General features: G+C 39.9%; 1 protein-coding gene across 7 annotated transcripts in view; it reads right to left on the bottom strand.

Annotated features, from left to right (window-relative positions):
• The window catches only part of SHISA5 (shisa family member 5), a 42,816-nt gene that overhangs the window by 16,075 nt on the left and 2,045 nt on the right, over window positions 1–24,696 (bottom strand). For 4 of the 7 annotated variants that reach the window (XM_027860652.1, XM_027860651.1, XM_027860649.1 and 1 more), the window contains exons 2-3: window positions 15,447–15,573; window positions 8,513–8,578 (exon numbers count right to left, since the gene is read on the bottom strand). In XM_027860652.1, coding sequence (XP_027716453.1) covers window positions 8,513–8,547 — 35 coding nt within the window. In that variant the 5' untranslated portion in view covers window positions 8,548–8,578; window positions 15,447–15,573. The remainder of the gene's footprint in view (window positions 1–8,512; window positions 8,579–15,446; window positions 15,574–24,696) is intronic. The other 3 variants (XM_027860650.1, XM_027860653.1, XM_027860654.1) reach the window with 1 other exon arrangement.

Below are 24,696 nucleotides of genomic sequence, written 5' to 3'. Positions count from 1 at the left end.
GTTAGGTGGGATGTCGGAGATTATATAAATCTACTGCCTAATTTTACAGATGAGAAAACTGAGGCCCAGAGAGAGGAAAGCACTAATAATATGATAATCATATTAATAATGATATATCATTACATATAACAATATAAAATATATAAGGATTACTCTCAATTTCCAATTCTTTGCTAAAGGAGCTGCTATAAATATTTTTGTACAAATAGGTCCTTTTCCCTTTTCTTTGCTCTCTTTAGCATACAGACCTAGTAGTTCACTTGTTAGGTCAAAGGGTATGCAGTTTTATAGACCTTTGGGCATAGGTTCAAATCATTCCCCAGAGTAGTTGGACCAGTTCACAGTTCCACAGACAGGGCACTAGTGTACCTATTTTTCCACATCCCCTCCAGCATTTGTCATTTTCCTTTTCTGTCATGTTAGTTAATCTAATAAGTATGAGGTAGTAGTATTTCAGAGTCGTTTTAATTTGCATTTCTCTAATCAATGGTGATTTAGAGCAATTTTTCTTGTGACTATTAATAGTTTTGATTTTTTTCTTCTGAAAATGGCCTGTTCGTATCCTTTGTTTATCAATTGGGGAATAGCTTGTATTTTTATAAATTTAGCTCAGCTCCTTATATATTTATTTATTTTTTTTGGTGAGGTAATTGGTATTAAGTGACTTTCCCAGAGTCACATTGCTAGTAAGTGTTATGTGTCTGGAGCCGCATTTGAACTCAGGTCCTCCTGACTCCAGGGCTGGTGCTCCATCCACTGTGCCACCTAGCTGCCCCACTCCTTACATATTTGAAAAATGAGGCCTTTATCAAAGAAACTTGCTGTAAATTGTTTTCCCCAGTTTCCTGCTTTCCTTCTAATTTTGACTTCATTAGTTTTGTTTGTGCAAAAGTTTTTTTTTTTAATTTTACGTAATCAAAATTATCCATTTTACCACTCATGATCCTCTCTATCTCTTGTTTGGTCATAAACTCTTCCCTTATCTATACGGATCTGACAGACAAATTTTTCCATACCCCTCTCCCCAGTTTACTGATGATATTACCCCTTATGTCTAAATCATCTATGCACTCTGACCACATCTTGGTACATAGTGTGAGATGCTGGTCTATGCTTAATTTCTGCCAAACTGCTTTCTGGTTTTCCCAGCAATTTTTGCCTTCTCAGGGGGTGGGAAGAGAGGCAGGGGGGAGGAAGAGAATTTGGAACTCAAAAATTGTTTAAAAATGAATATTAAAAAATTTTAAACATAATTGGGAAATACTTAATATAATAAAATATATTAAAAATAAAAATAAATGAAAGCCATATAGGATGCAGATTCGTAATTTTATATATAATCCTCAGGTTCTTCTCTGTATGGAAATTATTGATTTTTTAAAAAATTTAAATCAGAATAAAATTTTTAAAATAAATATTGAAAAAAAAAGAGGAACTGCTTGTTCTTACAAACACAATTTATGCCAATAACCAGAAATATGGGGTGATGGCTAGAGACTGGTAATTTTAATAGGATATGCAAAAGATAGGAGGAACGTAAAGCTATAGAACAAATACATAAGTTTAGCATAGACTAAAGTGAGGCTAAAACCCAAAATGAGCTGATGCTTAGGCAACATTTTAGGATAACAAAAAAGGATACAGGCTTTTTGCATGCTTTTTTTTTTTTCCCCTCAAAGCTTTGGAGGAAGTAAGAGAGGACCATTACTTGAAACAGACAGCACACTCTTAACAGATTGCAGGGTAGTGAACTAACTTTTCCCCAGATAAGAAGAGCGGCCTTTAAACTGGGAGAGACAAAAGAGGAAACTATAGCCTTAGATGAAGAACAATCAAAAGCTCTCCGAGCCTGAGTTCAAGTCTCCAGTAGTAACAGGGATGAATGAAAAGAGAGGCTGAGAAAGAAAATAATGAACAAAAATAAGATGGGGGGAGGGGAATTAAAAACAGTAATTATAATTTTGAACGTGAAAGAGATGTTCACAGCAGCTCCCTTTGTGGTGGCAAAGAACAGAAAATTATGGGGATACCCATGAATAGAAGAATGGTTTTACATGAAATGATGAAAAGTGAAAATGAGTGGAACCAAGAGAACATTGTGTACAGTAACAGCAATATTGTTTTAAAAACAATTTTGAGTAACTAAGTCCTTTTGACTATTATAAATACATAAATTAAAACTAAAGGACTATCTGCATCCAGAGAAAGAACTAATAAACAGAAGAACGCATAGAATAATTTTACACATATATACCTATTTGAGTCTAATGATAGCCATCTCTAAGAGGGGAAGGGAGGAAAAAAAAGAAAAAGAAATTTACATGATCACCTAGATGAATTATACCTCAATGTGCTAAAAACCATTATAGTTGATGCGGTTTTGGGGTTCAAGGACCCTGGGGCCCCAAAATCACAAAACGAGGGTCCTGCCCGAAAGAATTCGACCCAAGCTTTCTTTCAGCCAAAGACAAGGTTTATTAGAACATCAACATCATACTGGGCAGACTCTTAAGGAGTCTGAACATTAGTAAACTATTGGCTAGAATTTTAGGCATCTGAGCAGTGGCTAGATTATAAGAATCTGAGCTCTTAATGGAGACAAGATGGACCTTATATACAGAAAGGCTGTGGGAGGGATCTAGGAGTGGCCAACTAGTTTGGGGGTGACTGGAGGAGGGATCTAAGGAGATCTGGATGGGCCTAGCTAGGATTAAATATGGGAAATTGCCAGGGGCCATAGGGAGGTAAAACAATGGAAGGGAGATTGGGTGTAGCCACAATGAAAGGCCAGTTGATGGTGACCGCCAGAGATTTGGGAAAGTTCAGGGTTTTTCCTTTCTAGGGCCCAGATCCCAACCCCATCAACAGTGACCTTCAAGGGGTCATAGAGAATTTGGATGACACCAGAAGACCACAGATGAGAAAAATATCTTAATTTTCTAAAAGGTCAATTTTAGAAACTATATCATTCTTGACATAAATCCCCAGCAAAATACTGAATGGATTATTAAATGTGTGATTTGTGAGCCTTTAGAATGAGAAGCAGTGATTACTAGTAGCCAGCATTGGTTCACAAAAAAGTTATGTCAGGCATAACATAATTTACCTTTTTTTTTTTTTTACAGATTAATTTCACTAGATTGGTAGACCAGGTGAATGCAGTGAGTAGGATATCAGGATCAGGCATCTGATCAAGTTTCTCCTAATATACTAGTAAACAATATGGAGAACAATATATGGGACAAGAGTGCAACTGCACATACGGATTAAGAACTGGTGGAAGAGCCAAAGCCAGAGAATGTTGAATAAAGGATGGAAGCCATCCTGGAAGCATGTTTCTACAAACTGCAGAGGTGGAATGTACAGGGTTTATTTAGCACTAGGCAGACCACAAGGGTGCAGGAGACAGGCAGTGTCAAGGTGGGAAGGAAGAAAAGTCAGATGTAATTCTTGACTGTTTCCTCACAAACACAATTATGTATTGTGGCTGATTTTTTAAAGTTTGTTTTGCATTTTTCATCACTCCCACCATCCCCCTTCCTATACTCCAGCAAATGAGCAGGTTTTAGTCCCCACCCATCTACTAAACCTCTAAAGTCATCAATTATTTCTTAAATGTTAAGTCTCAAGGTTTCTTCCTCAGTTATTATCTTCTTGATCTTTCTAAGGTTTTCCAGACTGTTTACACTTCTTAATACTCTCTTCTCCTTTGGTTTTTGTGGCACTGGCCTATTCTGATTCTCCTCTGATATTTCAGATAAATCTTTCAGGTTCCTTTCACTGGTTTATCACCCTCTCCCCATACCCAAAACCAAGAAGCCTTTCCCAAAGCTCTTGACTTACCTCTGAGATTATCTTGTAGCTACAAAGTTGTTTACATGTTATCTCCCCCATTAAATTGTGAGCTCCTAGAGAGTAGGGACTGTTTTGTTGTGTTTTGTTTTGGTTTTTCCGCCTTTTTTTTTTTGTATCCACTGTGCCTGGCACATAGTAGGCACTTAAGAAATGCTAGTTGACTGATTAAATCTAGGCATTCCTCAAGGCTCTGTCTGTGGCCCTCTTTTCTTCTCTCTCTTTCTGTGGTATCATTTATTCTCATAGTTTCAAGACTCTGTCCTTCACCTTTTTTTCCCTTCTCTTTCCCTTAGTAATATAATTTATTCTCATAAGTTTCAATTATTCCCTTTCTGCAGATCACACACACACACACACACACACACACCCCTCACACCCTCACACCCCTGATGGCTCTGAGACACACGGTGTCCCACCATATGTCTACAACTGAACTCATCTCCTTAAAAATATTTCTTTCCTTTTAGTTTTCCTGTTTCTGCCAGGGCCCCAAGTTTGTCCTCATCTTTGACTCTTCCCCCTTCCCCACCTTACTGCATCCAATCAAACACCAAGTCTTGAGTTAACCTTGACATATAAACCATCCATCCTCTCTCCACTGCGTGACCACCCTAATTCAGCATCTCATTACCTTTCTCCTAGACTATTATCATGCTCGCCTACCTAACTCATCTTCCTTAGCCTAGAAGCTCTCCATAGCAGCCCAAATAATCTTCTTAATGCACAAATCAGACCTCTGCTCAAAAACTTTCTGGGGCTGCCTACCACCCAAAAGATAAAATATAGATGTCTTAAGTTGGCATTGAATAATTTCTATAATCTGGCCCCAACCTACCTTTCAATGCCTACCTCACTTTTCTCAGTGGTGACCCCAATTCTGGCCCTCATCACCCCCACCCACTCACAAGTCTCTCCCCACTCCAATCTATCCTCCACTCAGCAAAGTGATTTACCTAAAAACAGGTCTGACCATGTCACAAACACCCTGCTCCCCTACTCAAGAAACTCTAGTGGCTTCCTGTCACCCCCAGGATCAAATATAAAATCCTGTTAAGCATTAAAAGCCCTTCATAACAGACCCCCTACTTTCCAGTTTTGTTATATCTTATATTGACACTGCCTCCTTCAAACAAGATACTCCATCTTTTGGCTCTGGGCATTTTCCCTGGCTGTTCCTCATGCACAGAATACTCTCCCTCCTCAACTTAGCCTCCTGGCTTCCCTGGTTTCCTTCAAGTCCCAGTTAAAATCCCACTTTGTATAAGAAGCCTTTCCCAGTCCTTCTTAATTCCAGTGCCATCCCTTGGTGATTATTTCCTATTTATCCTGTATGTGGCTTGTAGACACATAGTTATTTTCATGTCGTTCCCTCCATCAGACTGTGAACTCCCAGAGGGCAAGGGATGCCTTTTGCTTTTCTTTGGATCTATCAATGACATTTAACACAATTATCTGACATAGCAAGTGCTTAATAAATGTTTAAAACATTTATTACCATTTTATGCTCTCTGTGTAAAAGCCAAACTACTACAAGCTGTTCCCTGATGTCAACCTGCACTCTCTGGCCTCCATGCCTGTGCACAGGTCATGTCTATGCCCAAAATATCCTCCAACATGACGTTGGAAGTCGCCTCCTCCTCCAACCTCTTTTCAGGTGCTACGTTCTCCATAAAGCTTTCCCTCATCTATGTCCCCTCCCCACCCCAGGTGAAACTGATTGCTCTCCTCTTAAATCTCTTACAGTACTTCGTCTCCATCTGTCCTTCTCACTGCTCACATTCTACCTGGTATCACACCTACACATCTATATATCACAGTCCATTCCCAACTCCCACTAGATTGCAAACTCATTCCACAAAAAGCTACAGTTCCAAACACCAAGCAGAGGTTTAGCACAGGCAGGGCACAGGGCATAAAGTGCTGGGATGCACTCACTGAGCACACAGGGTAGCTTCACGCAGGGACTCCAGGATTGCTCCACTTGCACCTCACTCAGGGGTGCTTTACAAAGGACAAAGTACAAGGACTCTGACTGGGATGTGCCCGTGTAAAACAAACAGCTGGGAACAGGAAACTTAAAATCCAGCATACCAGAGCACCTCCTGGTCAGAAACTCAGACCTAAGCATGGCAACAGCACCAACTTGCATGTCCCACCACTAAGCAGTGATCAGTCAACCAAGCATTTATTAAGAACCCACACTATGTACCTGGCACTGTGCTAACCACTGGGGAAAAAAAGAAAGACAAAAGACTGTCCGTGCTTTCAAGGCGAGCTTAACTGAAGTGGTAGGAAGTCAAGGGGTTAACAGGCAGGCAGGAGGGGCCCTGGGATCATGGAAAGATGCTCTCAGCAAGGTAAGCTGGAGCCTGGGTCCCAATACAACAGCATTTTTCATATAATAACAAACTGGATATAAGAGAACAATTCTAATACAATGCTACCACCATGAATGCCCAGAGAAAACAACCTACATGACTCAAAAACAGGATGTACAGACCACCAAGCTCACAAGGTTTCAGTTACAGGGGAAGAAAACCCAACACCTCCTTCAGTGAAATCTTTAGCCCTTTAAGCTCAGTGATTCTGCATCCTTGGCTACTGATGTACAACCCTAGTCACTATCCCCGACTCCTAGGTTCCTCAACCCTAACCCCTCATTGCCCCATTCCAGACACCACTCCCTAGCCACCCCTTTCAGTACTGACTATACTTTCTCTCTTACTTCGCAGATTCACCCGTCCTGGTGGAAGAATAAGACTACCCCTTGCTCCTCTTAGCTCCTTCCAGACTGTGCTTTCACCACCATCTCAGAACAACCTTTCCTCCTCCAAGTTTCACATAATCCAAATCTGTCACCCAAGCCAGATCCATCTGTTGAACCCTTGAACATTCTCCTTTGTCAATGAATTTGGTACCTGGTTCACAGTCTTTTTTTCCATCTCAATTCCTGCCATCATACTAGGTGAATGCAATAAACATATTTATCCTCCCTAAAATATGCTAATTTCCCAGTTTCTCAGTCTATGCCAGGGGTCAGCAAACTGTGGTACCCAGGTCAAATCCAGGCTGCAGACCCTATGAGCTAAGAATGGTTTTTACGTTTTTAAATAAAGCTTTACAAATTTAAAAATGTAAAAACTATTCTTAGCTGGCCAGTTGTACCAAAACAAGTGAGAGGCCAGATTCACTAACCAGTGATCTATATAATAGCTCCTCAACCTCAAACAGAAATGGTCATACCCTTAATTTTGTCATACCCACAAGTGTTCCACTTCACAAACATCATAAACTCTGAAATTCTTTTAGCTGATCATAATTTTTCATCACTCTATCTTTCCCTGCACCTTACAACCCCTGACCCTACCCTTCATCCTCAACCATAACCTTCCTTTACCTCTACTCCTCGGTTCTTTCCCAAGTCATCACCCTTGTACTAGATATACTATTTTCCCTTTCCTATCCTGACCCCTTCCTTGGTGAACCAGTTCAACTTTATACCAGCCTCTATTCTTGAATCCATTTCCCCTCTGTCCCATCCACAACCACTCTCTGCCAAACCTTAACTCTGAATTACTTCTACTTCCTTCATTTCCATTCATGTGCTCCATGGAGCATGAAGATGAAGAAAATCATGAAACCATGTTGAGTGGATCCATCACAAATTAATGCCTTTCTTTTTAACTCTAGAATTCAACATATTACCTGGCGCATAGTAAACACTTAATAAATACTTGTTAACCAATGTGATTCTCCCAGGGAATACTCTCAACACAAAAACATGCACACGCACACATATACGTAGACATACACTTCAAACAACACAGGTGCAGTCCTACAGAGAATCCCTTCCCAGGTACATGAACACACAGGTACACACAGACTCACAAATATACAGATACTCATGCATAGACATAGACAGACATCACACAAGTCTCCACTGTGATGCTTAAAGACAAACTCACGGAGATGAATACCTAAACACCAATGGCGATCTCCAGTAAAAACCAACTTGCACATGAACATTCTGTACAGGACTAGTGAGCCCTTCAGGCCTCACCTTCCCAAGCCCATAATCATCCCATATAGTTCACATATAGCACCTCACTCTGATCCATTCCCATGAATTATATCCTATCTCCTACCAAGCTGGACATGAAATCACAGCTCACTGAGTCATAAATTAAAAAGATAGGAAGGGAAGGGAGAAAAGCCTTTGGGTTCATTACTTGAGACAAACGATTCATAAGAGCAAACGTGCAGGGGTCCCTAGAACAGGCAGGTGGTACAGGGTGGAATGAGATGCTGCCTATCACACGGTTCCCCTAGAGATAGTCAGCTATCATACCCCTCAGTTTACCCAGGTGCAATTACCTCGGAACTTGCTAATGACCTGCCTCTAGGACTCGGTGTGCCAATCTATCTCCCTGCCCAGTCTTTACCTCATGCTCATTAACATCTCTCCAACTGACCATCTTCGACTTTCTATGCTCATTTACACATTTCTTGACCACCGTGAGAATCCAGGCCCCTAAGTCGACACTTACCTTTTTCTACTTGTCCAATGAGGCCATCTATAGTTCCCACTCCTGTCTACAAACCCTACCCCCCCAGAGACGGCAGATGAATGTTCACAAAGCAAAAGGGAAGAATTTACCCTGGTGGGGGGCTATGGTCAAAGTCAAACGTCATTTTCTTGTCTTTTTCTTCCCACTTTATTGATCTGAAAAGAAAACACAATAGGAACACAATGAAGAAGGAAAACATACAAGAAGCAAAATCCAAAATCTTATGCCTCATTAGGATGAATTAGCAGAAGCTCCAGTCCCCAAGGATCAGCACAGCCTACTAGGCTGAACTCTTTTAAAAACAACAGTAATTTTGCCATTACTAATCAAAAACTGAGGACAGCTAGGTGGTACAGAGGATAGAGCATTGGCCCTGGAGTCAGGATAACCTGAGTTCTAATCTGGCCACAGACACTTACTCGCTCTGTGATCCTAGGCAAGTCACTTAACCCTGTTTGCCTTAGTTTCCTCCTCTGTAAAATGAGCTGAAGAAGGAAAGGGCAAACACTCCAGTACCTTTGCCAAGTAAACCCCAAATTCAGTCACAAAGAGTCAGACACGACTGAAACAACTGAACAATTACGACAATCAAAAAATGATCACAGGATTTAGAGTTAAAGAAACCTCAGAGATCATCTGGTCTAGGGGTTCTAATGGGATCTGTAAACTTGGTTATTTACAATATTTTGATAACTATATTTCAAAAGAAGTGGTTTCCTTTGTAAAGTTTTGCATTTTGCTTTAGCCACTTAAAACCATCATTCTGAGGAGGAGACCAGTGGCTTGCCCAGAATGCCTGAGGGGTCCCTGACATGAGAACAACTCTTTCTTTTTCACAGATTCCATCCTGGCTCTTAGCTGTGACTCCTGGCAAGTTGCCCTCTTTGAACTTGAGCCTTTCCTATAAAATGGAGGTAATATTGGTAGTATCTCTGGATTCATGGATCCCACTTTTGGTCATATTTTCCAAGGAGAGCAAATTCCAACAAAAAAAAAAGAGAGATCTCATATATACCAAAATATTCATACCAGTGCTTTTTGTGATAGGAAAAACAAAACCCAGCCAACCAAAAAAACCTGAAAATAAAGCAGGCTCCCATGGATTGGGGAATGGCTGAACATAAATCATCAATATAACAGAATTTATTATGCCACATGAAATGACAAACATGAAGAGCTCAGAGCACTTTGGAACAACACATAAACTGATCCAAAGAAAAAAGCAGAACCAGGAGAACAATATACCCAATGACTACAATAATCTAAGTGTAAATAACACTAAAAAGGCAGCAGAATTCAAATGAAATATGGGAATTCTCACATAAGGAAACATCCCTAGCAGTGCAGATCAGCAGAAAAAGTTGCCAAAAGCACCCTAAAGAGGTTAAGTGATTTGCCGAGGGTCACACAGTCAGTATATCAGAGGCAGGATTGGAAACCAGGTTTTCTTGGCTTTCAAGGTTAGTTCTCTACCCAACACCAAACCAGCTCTTCCAAACATGAGATCATAAAAAAATCAACAGGGATTTGGATGACTAAATGGATCCTCCTTTGCAGTTTCTCTAGAAATAAGAAATACTGTGTACTTTTCAGACTTCCTCTATTTTTTTTTTAACTTTTGCAGACTTGCCCTCTTAGGAAGCTAAGTTCTTGTTAGAACAAATAACTTTCTTAAGAAAATTAATTAAGGGTGAAAACCACGAAGAATACATCTCTAGTTAAGACCTTTGCCTTACTACTCCCCAGAAGGACAGTAGGAATTGTTCTCTTTTCCATTCGGAAGGTACAGGGAGATACTGATCACAAGAAGGGGGCCTTCCTTACTTGGGGGGAGGAATCCAGGAAAGACTTGAGCAGGTCCAGTGGTTCTGGAAAGTTAACCCCAAACTGTCTTTTGACACATTATAATCTTTTCTCTATTCAAGATTTCTGTAAATGTTACCTCATATTGTCTTGGGGCAGAGCCATGTCCAAGGGCATGGGGGAACTATGCCAGTTTGGACATATTTCCCTCTAATCTAGAAATGTTTAGAATAAAAGCTTTTAAATTATAAACTGTTTCTGGAAGACTGGTGCCTAAAACACATGGTATAGAACTAATATTTTTTCTTTGACAGCTGTGTGACCCTGGGTACGTCACTTAATCTTTGTCCATCTTAGTTTCCTCATCTGTAAAATGGGGATAATAAAAGCATCCAATTCCCAAGGTGGTTGTGAAAATCGAATGAGATATTTGTTAAGCACTTTTCGAACCTTAAAATGCTATATCAACATCAGCTCTAGTTATTGTTGTTAGAGAAAAGTAGCAGATGGACTGTTCAACTACTGCCCTGGTAATCCCAAAATATCTGGAAAGAGCCCCAGGTGTGTTGGACACATTTTATGGAGGATTTAAAGAAAGATGTGGGGGGCAGCTAGGTGGCTCAGTGGATAGAGCACCGGCCCTAGAGTCTGGAAGACCTGAGTTCAAATCCAGCCTCAGACACATAACACTCAATAGCTATGTGACTCTGGGCAAGTCACTTAACCCCAACTGCCTCACCAAAAAGAAAAAAAAAAAGAAAGAAAGAAAGATGTGAATACCAATTATGCAGAATGAGAAGGGAGGCATAGCTTTCCATCTTTATCAGTAAATAAGCCATATCAAAAAATCATGGACCCATCAAATTACAGAATTAATTTATGACTTGCCTTATTTCTTCCTCTTAGATTTGGCCTCTAAGCAACCAATTTCCAGCTTTCATCATTTTCATAACTGCAAATACTCAATGGTCTCACTTAAATTCTCTAACTTAGGAGTAAAGCTGTCAGCAGTTATTTTCTGATGACCTTCTAACCTTTGCATTTGTTCTCTCCTCTTTAATTTCAGATTTTAAGAAGTTATATCTTATATCTTCCTCCTTTTAAAATTTGTGTTTACAGCGGTACTTGACATTCCTTTCACTGTCCCTCTTGGCCTACCCAGACTACTTAATATTCCTTTCATTATTGAACCTGGTCCACCCCAGACTACTTACCACTCCTTAATCCCATCCTGATCCTTTTTCGTCCCTTTTTGTATATAAGTGTCAGTCTCACACCCATTAAGTTGAATATTCCCTAAGAATCTCACCAGCTTCTATTGGCATTACAATAAACCTTGTCATTTGACATGGGGGAAAAAATACAATCTATTTTCTCGTTACATTTTTTTTTTGGTTAGATAATGGGGTTAAGTGACTTGCCCAGGTTCGTACAGCTAGTAAGTGTTATGTGTCTGAGGCCACATTTGAACTCAGGTCCTCCTGAATCCAGAGCCGGTGTTCTATCCACTGAGCCACCTAGCTGCCCCTTATTTTCTTTTTCATCAGAATATTCAAGTCACTTAATGTTATAAATGTTAAATCTGATTTATCTTCTGACATGTACATTTTTCCTATTTTTGTTCTTAACGTTGTCTGGAAAGAACAGTCTATTTTTCTGCACCTATTTCTACTACTACAACTAATTCATGAGTCGAATGAAATATTTGTTTTTTAAACTAGCGTCTACTTATGATTACTGAAGCCCTGAGACAGCCTTTGAAAATGGGAATTTTCCTTCGGCCAACTCCTTTCCTGCCCCTCCCACCCTCCCTTCTTTTGGTGATTGTTTCTCTACATTTTAGATTCTTTTTCAAACCTTTTAAATGCCACAAGTGTGAAAAACAGTGGGTAGAGTTAATGCAAATCGTTCCCTGACTTCTAAGAGGTGCTGTAGAACAGCAAGAAGAGAATCTATCAGGAGTCACAAGACCTGGATTCCATCCTCACTCTGCCACTTAATAACAAAATATTTCAATAGGATAATACAGTTCTTTACCAATATCCTCCTGCCCTCCTAACAAGGTTCTCCTTCCCCCATGGGGATGGCTACAATGCCCCAGGTCAGGTTGGGAATCTGCTTTACAGGGACTCAGAGGAGAAAGAGAAGAGGATAAATCTCTCAAAAGAGATCTAAGACATGATATAATAATAAAAACAACAACGCTAACAATAGCCGGCATGTAGATATGTTGTGCTTTACATCTTACAGGGCATTTTACATCTATTATCTTCATTTAAGCCTCACAGCTTTGTAACTGATGACCCCTGGCTTATGCCTGGGCCCTCGGCCCCACACTGGGAGACAGCAGGGTTCAGACGGAAGAGTGTTAGATTTGGAGTTAGAGGACCTGGCTTGGAGTCCTGGCTGTTGCTATCATGTAACAGCATCCTTAAGAGGGAATCAACATTTGAGATAAGTAAAGAAAATAGTAAGAGGACATCTAACTGCCCTTGATGAGTTCAAGTCACCTAGGTTGCCCAGAAGATTCAATGTGATCACTGAAGTACCATGAGTGAGCTTCAAAAATGGAGAATTTGAGAAGGGTAAATTGCTCTAATTTTTTAAAAAGAGAAAGAGGATGGAATCAGCAAACTCTAAGCCAATGATTTTGACTTTGATTCTTAGCAAAGTTCTAGAATTTATTATTAAAGAATAATAGTGAATGTCTAAAAATGGAAGTGATCCCAAAAAGGCAGCATGGCTTAATTAAGCCTAGGTTAAGTTAAACAAAGGCTGCTAGTGACGCCAAAAGTGCATAAAGCGCCAGGCTTGGAGTCAGAAAGACTCGTCTTCCTGAATTCAAATCCTGCCTAAGACACATACTAGCTGTGTGACCCTGGACAAGTCCCTTAACCCTATTTGCTTCAGTTTCCTCATCTGTAAAACGAATTAGAGAAATGGCAAAGCATGCCAGTATCTTTGACAAGAAAACCCCAAATGGGGTAATGAAGAGTCAGACATAAAAATATGTCAAACAACCTTATTTCCTTTTTAGACAAGGCAACTAAATGGAAAAGTCAAGGGAATTCTACAGATATAGTTTACCTTAATTTTAGAAAATAATTTAACAAATTCTCTCATGCTATTCTTGCAGAAATGTTAGAGCTCTGTGGAGCTTCTGCCACCAGTATTAATAGGGCAGAGTTAAGCCTGATTGAATGACTAGGCCCAAAGAGTCATCACTATTGGTTCCATGCTTGTTGTGAAAGGAGATCTCCAAGCATCCCTAGTTTGTTTTTTTGTTTTGTTTTGTTTTTGTTTTTGATTTTTTTTGTTTTTTTGGCTAGGCAATGGGGGTTAAGTGACTTGCCTAGGGTCACACAGCTAGTAAGTGTTATGTGTCTGAGGCCAGATTTGAACTCAAGTACTCCTGAATCCAGGGCCAGTGCTCTATCCACTGTGCCACCTAGCTGCCCCCCCCAAAGGAGATCCCTTATGGAGAGCCCTAGGTATCTACGTTCAGTTCTGTGCTGTTGAACATTTTATTAGTAAAAACAGAGAGAGTTTTGATTTTCTCTGTTTCCAGCCTCAGCCACATCACTCCTCCTTAGACAACCTGGTGTTCCTTCTCTCCCAGAGGGTCACCATACTGATGCCAAATGTAGAATGAATTCCAGATCAGCATAGCCCACTGTAGCTTAGAATTCCTGGGTTCAAGAGATTCAACAACCTCAGACTCCTTGGTAGCTGGAATTGTAGGTGTATGCAGATCAACACTCCCACTAATAAGATGAAATATAGTAGGAATAAATGTAAAATCTGGGTTTAAAAAATCAATTTTGCACATACAAGATGAGGAAAGTATGGCTGGAGGGCAGTTCACATGAAAAAATGATATGAGGATTTTAGTGGACTATAAAAGCTCAATGTAAGTCAACAGTGTGATATGGAAGCCAAGAAAGCTAATACCTTCTTGGGCTAGATTAAGAATGGCACAGTACATGCGGGCAGCTAGGTGGCGCAGTGGATAGAGCACCAGCCCTGAAGTCAGGAGGACCTGAGTTCAAATCCGGCTTCAGACCAAACACTTCACACTTACTAGCTGTGTGACCCTGGGCAAGTCACTTAACCGCAATTACCTAAAAAAAAAAAAAAAAGAAAAAAAAAAGAATGGCACAGTATACAGGACTATGGATGTGATGGTGCCATTCTGCTCTGCTCAAACCTCTGCTGTACTGTGCTCAATTCTAGATGCCACTTGTTAAGGAGGATATTGGTAAACTAGAGAGTGTCCAGAGGAGGGAAACCAAGGTGATGAAGGGCCTTGAGTTTCTATTATATCTAGGATTAGCCTTTTTTTTTTTTTACTAAAGGGGCCATCCCTTGACTCACTTTTTCAACAGACCTATTCATTGAATGGGTGTTGCCTCACTCAAAAGTCTCCCACAGCATCTGATCTATATCTGGCCACTGGATCCAGATGGCTCTGGAAGAGAAAATGAGGCTAGTGACTTTGCACAGCCCTCCCTCACTCAAATCCAGTTCAACGTAAGCCATGTCATCATCTCCCTGATGTCACTGTCTTCTTCACAACCACAGAGAAGAGACGAATGGAGTCATGACAAAAGTATCTGAAGGATAGTCACACAGAAATAGGAACAGACTTCTGCCTAATATCAGTAGGCAAGACAGGGAACAATAGCTGGAAGTTGTAAAAAGACAAAATTCACAACATGATTCAAAATTTCATGTAAGGAAAACATTCTTTATGAGTAGTGCTATTCAAGAGTAGAATGTTCTTTTTCTAGACACAATGGCTTTCCTGTCACTAGAGATCTTCAAGTGAAGGCCGGGCGATCATTCCTCGAAGGTGCGTAGAAGAGATTCCTCTAAGTGACCCTGGGTTTGGAGTACATGACCTCTGAACTCTCAACTCTGAAATTCCGTATTTGTGATCGGTAAAATGCAGTGGCCTTAGACCTAGGATCCTATGACATAGAACAATTTATTCTGCTAAGGAGCCCTTTTGGATTTTGGCACTTCATGCATTCATGGGTTTTATGTCTTTGTAAAACTAATCACACCTAAAGAAAATCTGGGTCATCAAGGCTACAGTAGCAAGCATACACATCTGGAGCATGCTTCAAGAGTCTGCCCAGCCCTGGCTCCTGTCTGAAAAGTCCCTATCTGCAGAGCTCTGAGGCAGGAGGCTCCCTCCCACCTTCCCACGACACATACTTGTCACCAGAGCACAGAATGTCGTCATCAATCTTCTTTAGCTCATCTGAGCAACAGTATTTGAAGATGCAGTTCCCACAACAGAACGCTGAACAGGATTCAAAGAACCCACACCTCTCACCTTCAGCTGGAAACAAAAAAAAACCCTCAAGTCAGGTCAGGTGAGGTCAGGTCAGACTCTTGAGCTGACTTTCCTTAGTTTCTCTCTCAGCATAACTAGGCCTGGATGGGGCTTCACAGAGTGGAGGTTTGGGAAATCTTTGATGAATAGCTTCTGGCAGAAAGCTGTAGCCCAGGGTCTACGGAAGCTTCCTCCTTTCAAGCATCCCTGACTTTCTCCATCCTCACACCCCACGTCTATCCCATCAGTACCATTCTCCCCTCCTCCAAGTCATACTATTCACAGCTGCCAAAGTCATCTTCCTAACATAGAGCTCTGACCATGCTGTTTCTCTGCTCAAGAAGAGCTTTCACTTCTCAGCAAGTCCAAACTCCATTACTTGGCACTATCGCTCAGAAGACAACAGTGAAAATCTGAAAACAGTGGCAGAAATTAGGCACAGACTAGTATCTTACACCATTTACCAAGATAAAATTAAAATGGATACATGACTTAGATACAGAGACATTACAAAAACATTTGAAGAACATGGTATATATTACTTATCAGACTTATGGATAGGTGAATAATTTATGAATAAATAAGAAATAGAGCAGGGTGAAGTATAAAATGGAGAATTTTGATTCTATTCAATTAAAAAGGTTTTGTACAAATAAAACAAATGTAGCCAAGAGCAGAAGGAAAGCAAAAAACTGGGGAGGGGTGGAAGAATTTATAGACAAATTCTCAGATAAAGGTCTCATATCTAAAATATATAAAGAATTTTGTCAAATCTATAAGAATACGTCATTCCCCAACTGATAGTCAAAGGCTACGAACAGGTAGTTTTCTGATGAAATCAGAACAATGCACAGTCATATGAAAAAATGCTCCAAATCATTATTGATTAGAGAAATGCAAATTAAAACAACCTTGAGATATCATTTTATACCTATCATAGTGGCTAAAATGGGTGAAGCTGGATAAGTGACAAATGTTGGAGGGGATGTGGAAAAATTGTGACACTAAAAATTGGTAGAACTGTGAACTGATCCAACCATTTTGGAGAGCAATCTAGAATCAGCTCAAAGAGTTATTAAACTGCCTATATACCCTTTAACCTAGCAATACCACTACTAGGTCCATTTCCCAAGATGACAAAGGAAAAAGGAAAAGAACCTATATGTTCTAAATATTTATAGCAGTTCTCTTTGTAGTGGCAAAGAACTGGAAATTGTAGAAAAACCCATCAATTGAGAAATAGCTGAACAAGTTGTGGTATATGATTGTGATGGAATACTACTGCTGTAAGAAACAATGAGCTCAGTGATCTTAGAAAAACATGGAAAGACTTGCACAAAATAATGAAAGTGAAATGAGCTGAACCAAGAGAATGTTGTATACAGTGACAATATTGTTTTAAGAATAACTTTGAGTGAATCAGTCATTTTGACTATTATAAACATCCAAATTAACTACAAAGGACCTAGGAAGGACTACGCTAATCTGCATCTAGAGAAAGAACTGATAACCAGATGTATAGAATGGTTTTACTTATACACACACAAACACACACAAACACACAAACACACACACATTTAATGCCTAATGGTAGCCATTTCTAGGGTGGGGGGGAGGGGGGAAAAGAAAGTTACATGATAAACTTTATTATATATTTCAAAGGAATAGCAAGTTCTACATGATAGATTTGCAGTTTCATGTACAAACACCTTTACTTTTTCCTATTCTACTATGTTATGGAAATGCATGTTCTGTTTAAGTTCAGAATAAAATAAATCAAATTTTTTTTAAAAAGACAATGAAAAATCATTTTCTCTTAAGGCCCAGTGACTAGAAGGGAGGAAAAAAATCAGCCAAAGACTGCACATAAGTAATGAGTCTGATTGTGAAATGCTTAAAAAACTAGAGGAGATGATCATTTATTCTAGAGGCAATAGTGAGTCACTGGAGTTTTTGGAGGAGGGGAATGACGTGGTCAGATCTGTGTTTAAGGGCAATTACTTGGCATTAGTGTGGAAAGATGAGTCAGGGAGGAAGCTGTTGCAACAGTCTAAGAGAGAAGTAATGGATGATAAGCCTGAACTAAGGCTATATGAGTGGAAAGCAATGGTTGGATGTGAGAGTTGTAGAAAAAGAAAAGTAAAGATTTGGCAACTGAGTAGATCTGTGTAGTGAGGGAGAGATATACCAGCATTATTAACTTGGGAGACTGGAAGAATGGTGGTACCTTCAAAAGAAAAAGGGAAGGACGGAAGAATAGGAATAGGGTTGGGAGGTGGGTAGAAATCATGAGTTTCTGTCTTGCACATAATGAAGTTAGGAGCAACAGCTCAACATTTTGCATGGCAGAGCTAGGATCTAAAAATGTCCTGACAATTTAGGATGATGGAATGCATCTAGAGTGAAATTTAACAGAGATAAATGCATAGTCCTACACTTAGGATCAAAAAACCAATTACCTCAGTACAAGATGAAGAGACCGAAGACCACGTGAAAAAGATTTTGGAGCAAGGGGTGTTACTAGTGATAATAGGAGCCAACAACGTGATGTGGCAGTCAAAATAAAAAAAGCATCATTACAAAAAGCAGGGTCTTGCTGTACTCTGCCCTGGTCAGTCCATAAGTGGATTATTTTTTTTTCTGTTCTGAGTGTCACATTTTAGGAAGGAAAGCTGATCAGGATGATGAGGTAACTTGATCTCACTTCCCATCTGGCTATGCTCCAATGGACCTCAATATACCCCAGGAATCTCTTTACTCCGCAAGATCATTTCAGCCCTGGAACTCCCACTTGTCAGTACCCTCTGCACCGAACCCTTCTCTCCCTCTGATTGGAGGGTGGCAAGAAGAGAGCTTCTCCCAGAACCTCAACTTGAGGAGGGCCTCCAGACCATCCATTTCATTTTCCATCTGGCTGAACTCAGGACTTTATCGTGCACCACCCCACCCCCTTAGTATCTTCCCTCCCCACACCCTTTAGGGCTTCCTTTTGTATTTTGTCTTTCCTCCTTAGATTGCAAGCTCCTTGAAGGCATGAACTCTTTCTTTGGCTTTCTTTGTATCCTCAGTACTTAATACTGAGTACTCAGTACTTAGTACTATGTGCCTGACACCTAGTAGGTGATTAATAAATATTTACTGACCATCCAGAGACCCATATCACATACAATTCAATGTATAATTCATATAATTTTATTCCATTTACTAAGTCCTGCCCCTTCTTCCTCTACAATATCTTTCACATTTATCAATCCAACAACTATTCTTTAAACATCTACATAAAAAGGAGCTGGAGATGTCTAGAGTGAAAAGAAAAGTTGGGGGGATGGTAGCTGTGTTCAGGGCAACGGTAGTGTAGACTGGTAGAGAGATTCGGGAAAACTTTTATCAGAATTCTGCCTGAGACATTAGGTGACTTTAGACTAAGTTATTTAAGCTATCTCAGCCTCAGTTTTCTCATCTGTAAAATGGAGATAATGATATATGTAGCTCTTACCTCAAAGAATGGTCAGGAGGATCAAAAGAAATAGTCTATGTTGGCTATATGTGTGAACTCTTCAAGTAATTGAAGAGTTATCCTGGAGAACTGGAATTCAACATTATACTTACCTGATTCTTCTTCTTTTACAACATGACCGACGTGGAAATATGTTTAATATTATTATACATGTATAACTTATATCAGATTGTTTGCCATCTTAGGGATGGGGGAGGGGAGGGAGAAAAAAATTTAGAACTCAAAATTTTATGAAAGTGAATGTTGAAAACTATCTCTACATGTAACTGGAAAAAAAAAACTACTATTAAGTTGGGAGTGGGGAATGACATTATACTTAGACTCAGAAGATAGAACTAGGAGCAACAAGGGAGACAGATGTGGGTTCCTTACCAGGAAAAACTCTTAAATAATACAGTGGTGTAAGAATGGAATAAGTTACTTTTGCCTTGGAAGTTGGTAAGCTCCCACTCCTAAAATGTGTTCCAGCAGAGGCTGAATTCAATCAAAAGTGAAGAGTATTTATCAATTACCTAGGTAGCCATGGTGGTGCAGGTGCAGGAAAAACAAAGACAAAGCCAAGAACAGTCCCTCCTTTTAAGGAGCTTATAACCTACTGGCTGACCACTGTCAAGAATGTTGGAAAGCTGATTCCTTATCGGGGTGGAAGGTTAGACTAAATGATTTCTCAAATCCCTCCCACCTCTAGTTCATTGACTGATATTTTTCCTCAATTAAAACAAACATGAAAACTGATTTATAATCTACTTGACCCTAAAACACAACAAATATTAAAATATACATTTAAACTTGAAATGATCCTAGCTGGAGGTGAGGGACGACCGGATGCTCATGGAACAATAGAATGAAATAACCAATAGAAGAGAGGGAAAAAGGGAAGGAGAGAGAAACCAGGAAGATCCAGAGATCCAGAAAAATACAAAAGTTGAGACATAGAGAGAGGAAGATGAAAAGAGAAACAAGGGAGAAATTCAGACTCACAAAGACATAGGCAAAGAAAAAGAAAAACTATTAAGAGAGCAGAGAAAAATTCTGAAAAAGATTATTAAAGGTAAAAGATTAAATTATGTGAACTGTGCCTTTTAGAAGTAATATAATGAAGTAAAAAGTGCTGGATCTAGAAACTAGAGACTAGAATCCAATTTCCTTCTTTATTAACTAAGTGCCACAAGCAAGTTGTTTATCTCTCCCAGGTTGTTTCCTCATTTGTGAAATGAGGATAATAGTAACTGCCCAGCCCATTTCACAGAGCTGTTATAGGCACTTTGAAAATCTGAGTTGCTACCAAATGAGATAACATATGTAAAGCACTTTTCAAACCTCAAAGTCTATAAAAATCTAGCTATTATCACCTCACCTACCATTAAAGATACTCTTAAGTTTATACAAAAAAAGTTAGTACAAGTAATTTTAACCCTTTTCTGTTTAAAATTCAACACCACAGGACCTCAGCATCAAAAAGGACCTGAGGACTCATCTAATCCAACCTCCTACTCCATGCTGGAATTTCCTCAAAAGCATCTTTGACATGGAATTATTTAGCTAGCCTCTTCCAGAGATTTGTAGTCCAAAAAAGAGTCCATATGTACAAAAATAGGGCAGATAGGTGGTGCAATGGATAGAGTGCCCAGCTTGCAGTCAGGAAGACTCCTCTTAAAAAAAAAAAAAAAAGTAAAAGGGGCAGTTAGGTGGCACAGTGGATAGAGCACCGGTCCTGAAGTCAGGAGGACCTGAGTTCAAATCTGGCCTCAGAATAAACACTTGACACTTACTAGCTGTGTGACCCTGGGCAAGTCACTTAACCCCAATTGCCTAAAAAAAAAAAGAAGAAGAAGAAGATTCCTCTTTGTGAGTTCAAATTCAGCTTCGGACACTTACAAGCTGTGTGACCCTGGTGTGCTGCACAGTGGCCTCAGTTCCTCATCTGCAAAAATGAAATGGATAAGGAAATGGCAAACCACTCCTGAACTTTTGCCAAGAAAACCCCGAATGGGGTCACAAAGGGTCGGACACAATTAAAAAACGACTCGAGGTACACAAATATTTATAGCAGCTTTTTGTGTGTGTATGATAGCAAAGGCTTGGAAACTAAGGGGTGCTCAACAATTGGAAAATGTCTAAACAAGTTATGGTATATGAATATGACGGTATACTACTGTGCTATAAAAAATGATGAACGGTGGGACAGGTAGGTGGCCCAGTGGATAGAGCTCTGACCTTGGAGTCAGGAGGACCTGAGTTCAAATTCAACCTCAGACATATTGACACTTACTAGCTGTGTGACCCTGGGCAAGTCACTTAACCCCTACTGCCTCACCAAAAAGCAAAAAAAATGATGAAGGGGGAATTTTCAGAAAAACCTGGGAAGACTTATGTGAACTGATGCTAAGTGAAGTGAGCAGAACCATGAGAACACTTTATATAATAACAACAATACTGTAAAGAACAATCAACTCAGAAAAAATGAGCAACTCTGATAAACACAAGGACCAACTACAATCCCAAAGGGCTGCTAATGAAACACGCTGTCCATCTCCAGAGGGAGGAGTGATGGAATCAGAGTATAGATGGAAACAGATGTTCTTTTACTTCTTCCTTTTTTTTTTTTAACGTGGCTAACACGGGAATTTATTCTGCATGACTATAAACATGTGTGACAGACTTTGTTTTTCTTGCCATTCTCAATGGGTGGGAAAGGGAGAGGAGGAGGGCAAAGAGGGAGAAAGACGATTTGAACCTGAAAATAGAATAAAATTAAAAAAAAAAGAAAGAAACAGGGAGCTCACTACCTCAAGCATATGCTCTAGTGAAGAGGCTTAACATTTTTTCTCTGCTTAAAGCAAATTAGGAAAAAAACTAAATTGCAAACACACCCGTGCTTGCTAACTTTAGGCAGAAATTAAAGCATTTTTATAACAAAGTCTGGCAACATAAATCCATTTTTTAAATCAATAAGATTTTTACTTTTCAAAGAAATAAATACTGATCAGGGTAGGCACTGGCAAGGGCAGCTGTGGATCCCTGATCAACAACTGGGATATTTGCATGAAAAGGAAGCTATTTTTTTTTTTTGGAGGTTTCCTGTGAAGTGAAATGAAACAACAAAAGATAAAATAATTACTCTGATTCCTGAAGAAGAGAAACACCCTCTTTTCCTTTGTACTTTGATGATAAAGATTCCTGTAGAGAATCCTTTGAGGTGGAGGTGACTACCTTCTCTGGTCTCCTCAGGATATACTTTCTGGGGCATCAACATCCAGGGATGAAACTGACAGCCCAGAATGCCCTGAGGAAACTGGGGTACTAAGTACCTCCCTCCCAGCCCCCAATTTCAAAGCCCTTTGCTTTATCAATGGATCAGTTCCACCAGTCATGGGGGAAATCTTTCAAAGACATCTCTTAAGAAGGAGAAAACCTTCTGGCATCATCCTAGGACCCCCCAAAACAATGAAATCTTCAGAACAGCATCTTCTTGGCCTACCCCCTTGGTCTGACATCATGGAGCACCTCCAAATGAACTCCTTGGTCCATTCTCCAATCCCAAGTTCACTCTCAGCCAATCAGGAAGTCCTGAGTTTCCACCTCTCTAATGAAGCAATCACTCAGCTATCTTTCAATCCTTACACGATAGAACTGCCTAAAGTGCTTCAAGTTTATCTAACCAGCCTCACAAACACAAAACACAACCTATACAAAGACCACCCCTTCAACTTCAGAAAAACCTGGAAAGACTTCTATGGACTGATGCAGAGTGAAGTGAGCAGAACGAGAAGAACGTTGTACAACGACTAACTTTATTAGACTTAGTTCTTCTCAGCAATGCAAGGATCTAAGACATCTCCAAAAGTCTCATTATGGAAAATGCTATCCACATCCAGAGAAAGAACTATAGAGTTTGAATGCAGATGGAAGCACACCATTTGCTCTTTTTTTCTTCAGTTTTGTTTTGTTTCCTCTTTCTTGTAGTTCCTCCTATTGGTTTTAATTCTTTACAACATGACTAATGTGAAAATATGTTTAACAGGAATTTATATGTATAGCTTATATCAGACTGCATGCTGTCTTGGGGAGGGAGATGGGGAAAGAGGGGGAGAAAATTTATAACTCAAAAGCTTATGAAAGTGATTATTGAAAACTAAAAATAAATAATTTATTTTAAAAAAAAGACCACCCTCCTCAAATATGCCCCCTCTAAACCAGAGAATCACTATTATATGCAAGTTAGAACAATGTGGCAACCATTAAACATTGAATTCAACATTTATTAAACTCCAACTAGGTACCAGGCATTGAATTAGGCACTGGGGAGATACACAGACAAAAATCAAAACATAACTAACTTCAAAAAGCCTCATTAACTGTTTCTCCAGGTTCTTAAAAAGTCCCCATCTGGTCTTCTAACCCCCATTCTTCCTTCATGAACTAAGGCAAGTTACTGATTTTTCTCAGCAAGGCACATGGGCTCTGAGCCCTGTTGCTAGCAAAAGAAAGGAGCTATACTGAATTAACTGTATTCTCTCACTCAGTCTCCATCATGACCAACAATATAAAATGGTGAAATAACTGCCCATGATCAGAGTTCCTCCTCAAGGCTGAGATTAGGGCTCTGTTTTGTTCAGGCTCAGGGCCCATTCTGTATCAGAGATCAGGTTTGGACTGGCATTTAATAAGTAGGGGCTTAGTCAGTGGCCAGTGCCAAGACTTAGTGTGGGGCTGAGGTCAGGGTTCAGACTCTGATGATGGCTCAAGGCTCAGTCTGGACTGATCCAGGGCTCATAGCACCAGTTCTCGAAAGTGCACTCCTGGGTTGAGACCAGATAGTAAATGCCTATGTTCAATTTAGCAATCTGTGGCTGTTTGTTTACTGAGCTCAATAAGGAACCAACCATCCCACCCTAAAGCTTTTCCCCTTTTATTCCTGCATGAGGCTGAAAACTAATCTCCCAACTATATTTTAGATATCACACACATAATTCCCTTCTGTGTTGTATATCATACATATACACAGTAACCCTCTGTGCTGTATATTGAATATGTATACACAATTCCTGTTGTATACCATGTGCACATACACAATTCCCTTCTGTACTCTCTCTCTCTCTCTCATTCTCACACACACACGTACATGTATTAGAGATATATATACAATTTCTCTGGGAACTGTGTATCACATAATTACACAAATGCCGCATGCTGTGTAACATAGACACATAGCTTCCCTCTAGGTTGTAAATGACAGACATACACAATTTCCTTTTGCACTGGTATCACTCACACACATATATACACTACCCCCTTCTGCACTATGTATCATGTACATGCAAACACACAATTCACCTCTGTCCTACCCACATTTTCAGAGGAATTGTGTTTACTTCCTCTAGAATATTTCTGGGTGTGTCACCCCTCCCCCTCCTCCCAGGACCATGGGAACACGATAAGGAGCCGCATGGATATCTGGTCTTGCCATGCGCTGACAGATCACATTCTGAGTAAAAAAAAAAAATATCTCGTTTGAGCTCCCATTTAACACACTAGACATAAGGGTGAGCTCATACATTCTTCCTCTCTAGCTCAGACTAGCTAGGGCCACCAAGTCTGTTGTTTCACCA

This window comes from Vombatus ursinus, unplaced genomic scaffold, assembly GCF_900497805.2.
Source record: "Vombatus ursinus unplaced genomic scaffold, bare-nosed wombat genome assembly UNPS02014225.1, whole genome shotgun sequence".
Taxonomy (NCBI): Eukaryota; Metazoa; Chordata; class Mammalia; order Diprotodontia; family Vombatidae; genus Vombatus; species Vombatus ursinus.
The sequence above is the reverse complement of the archived record's forward strand: the minus strand, read 5'-3'. Positions and strand labels throughout refer to the sequence as shown.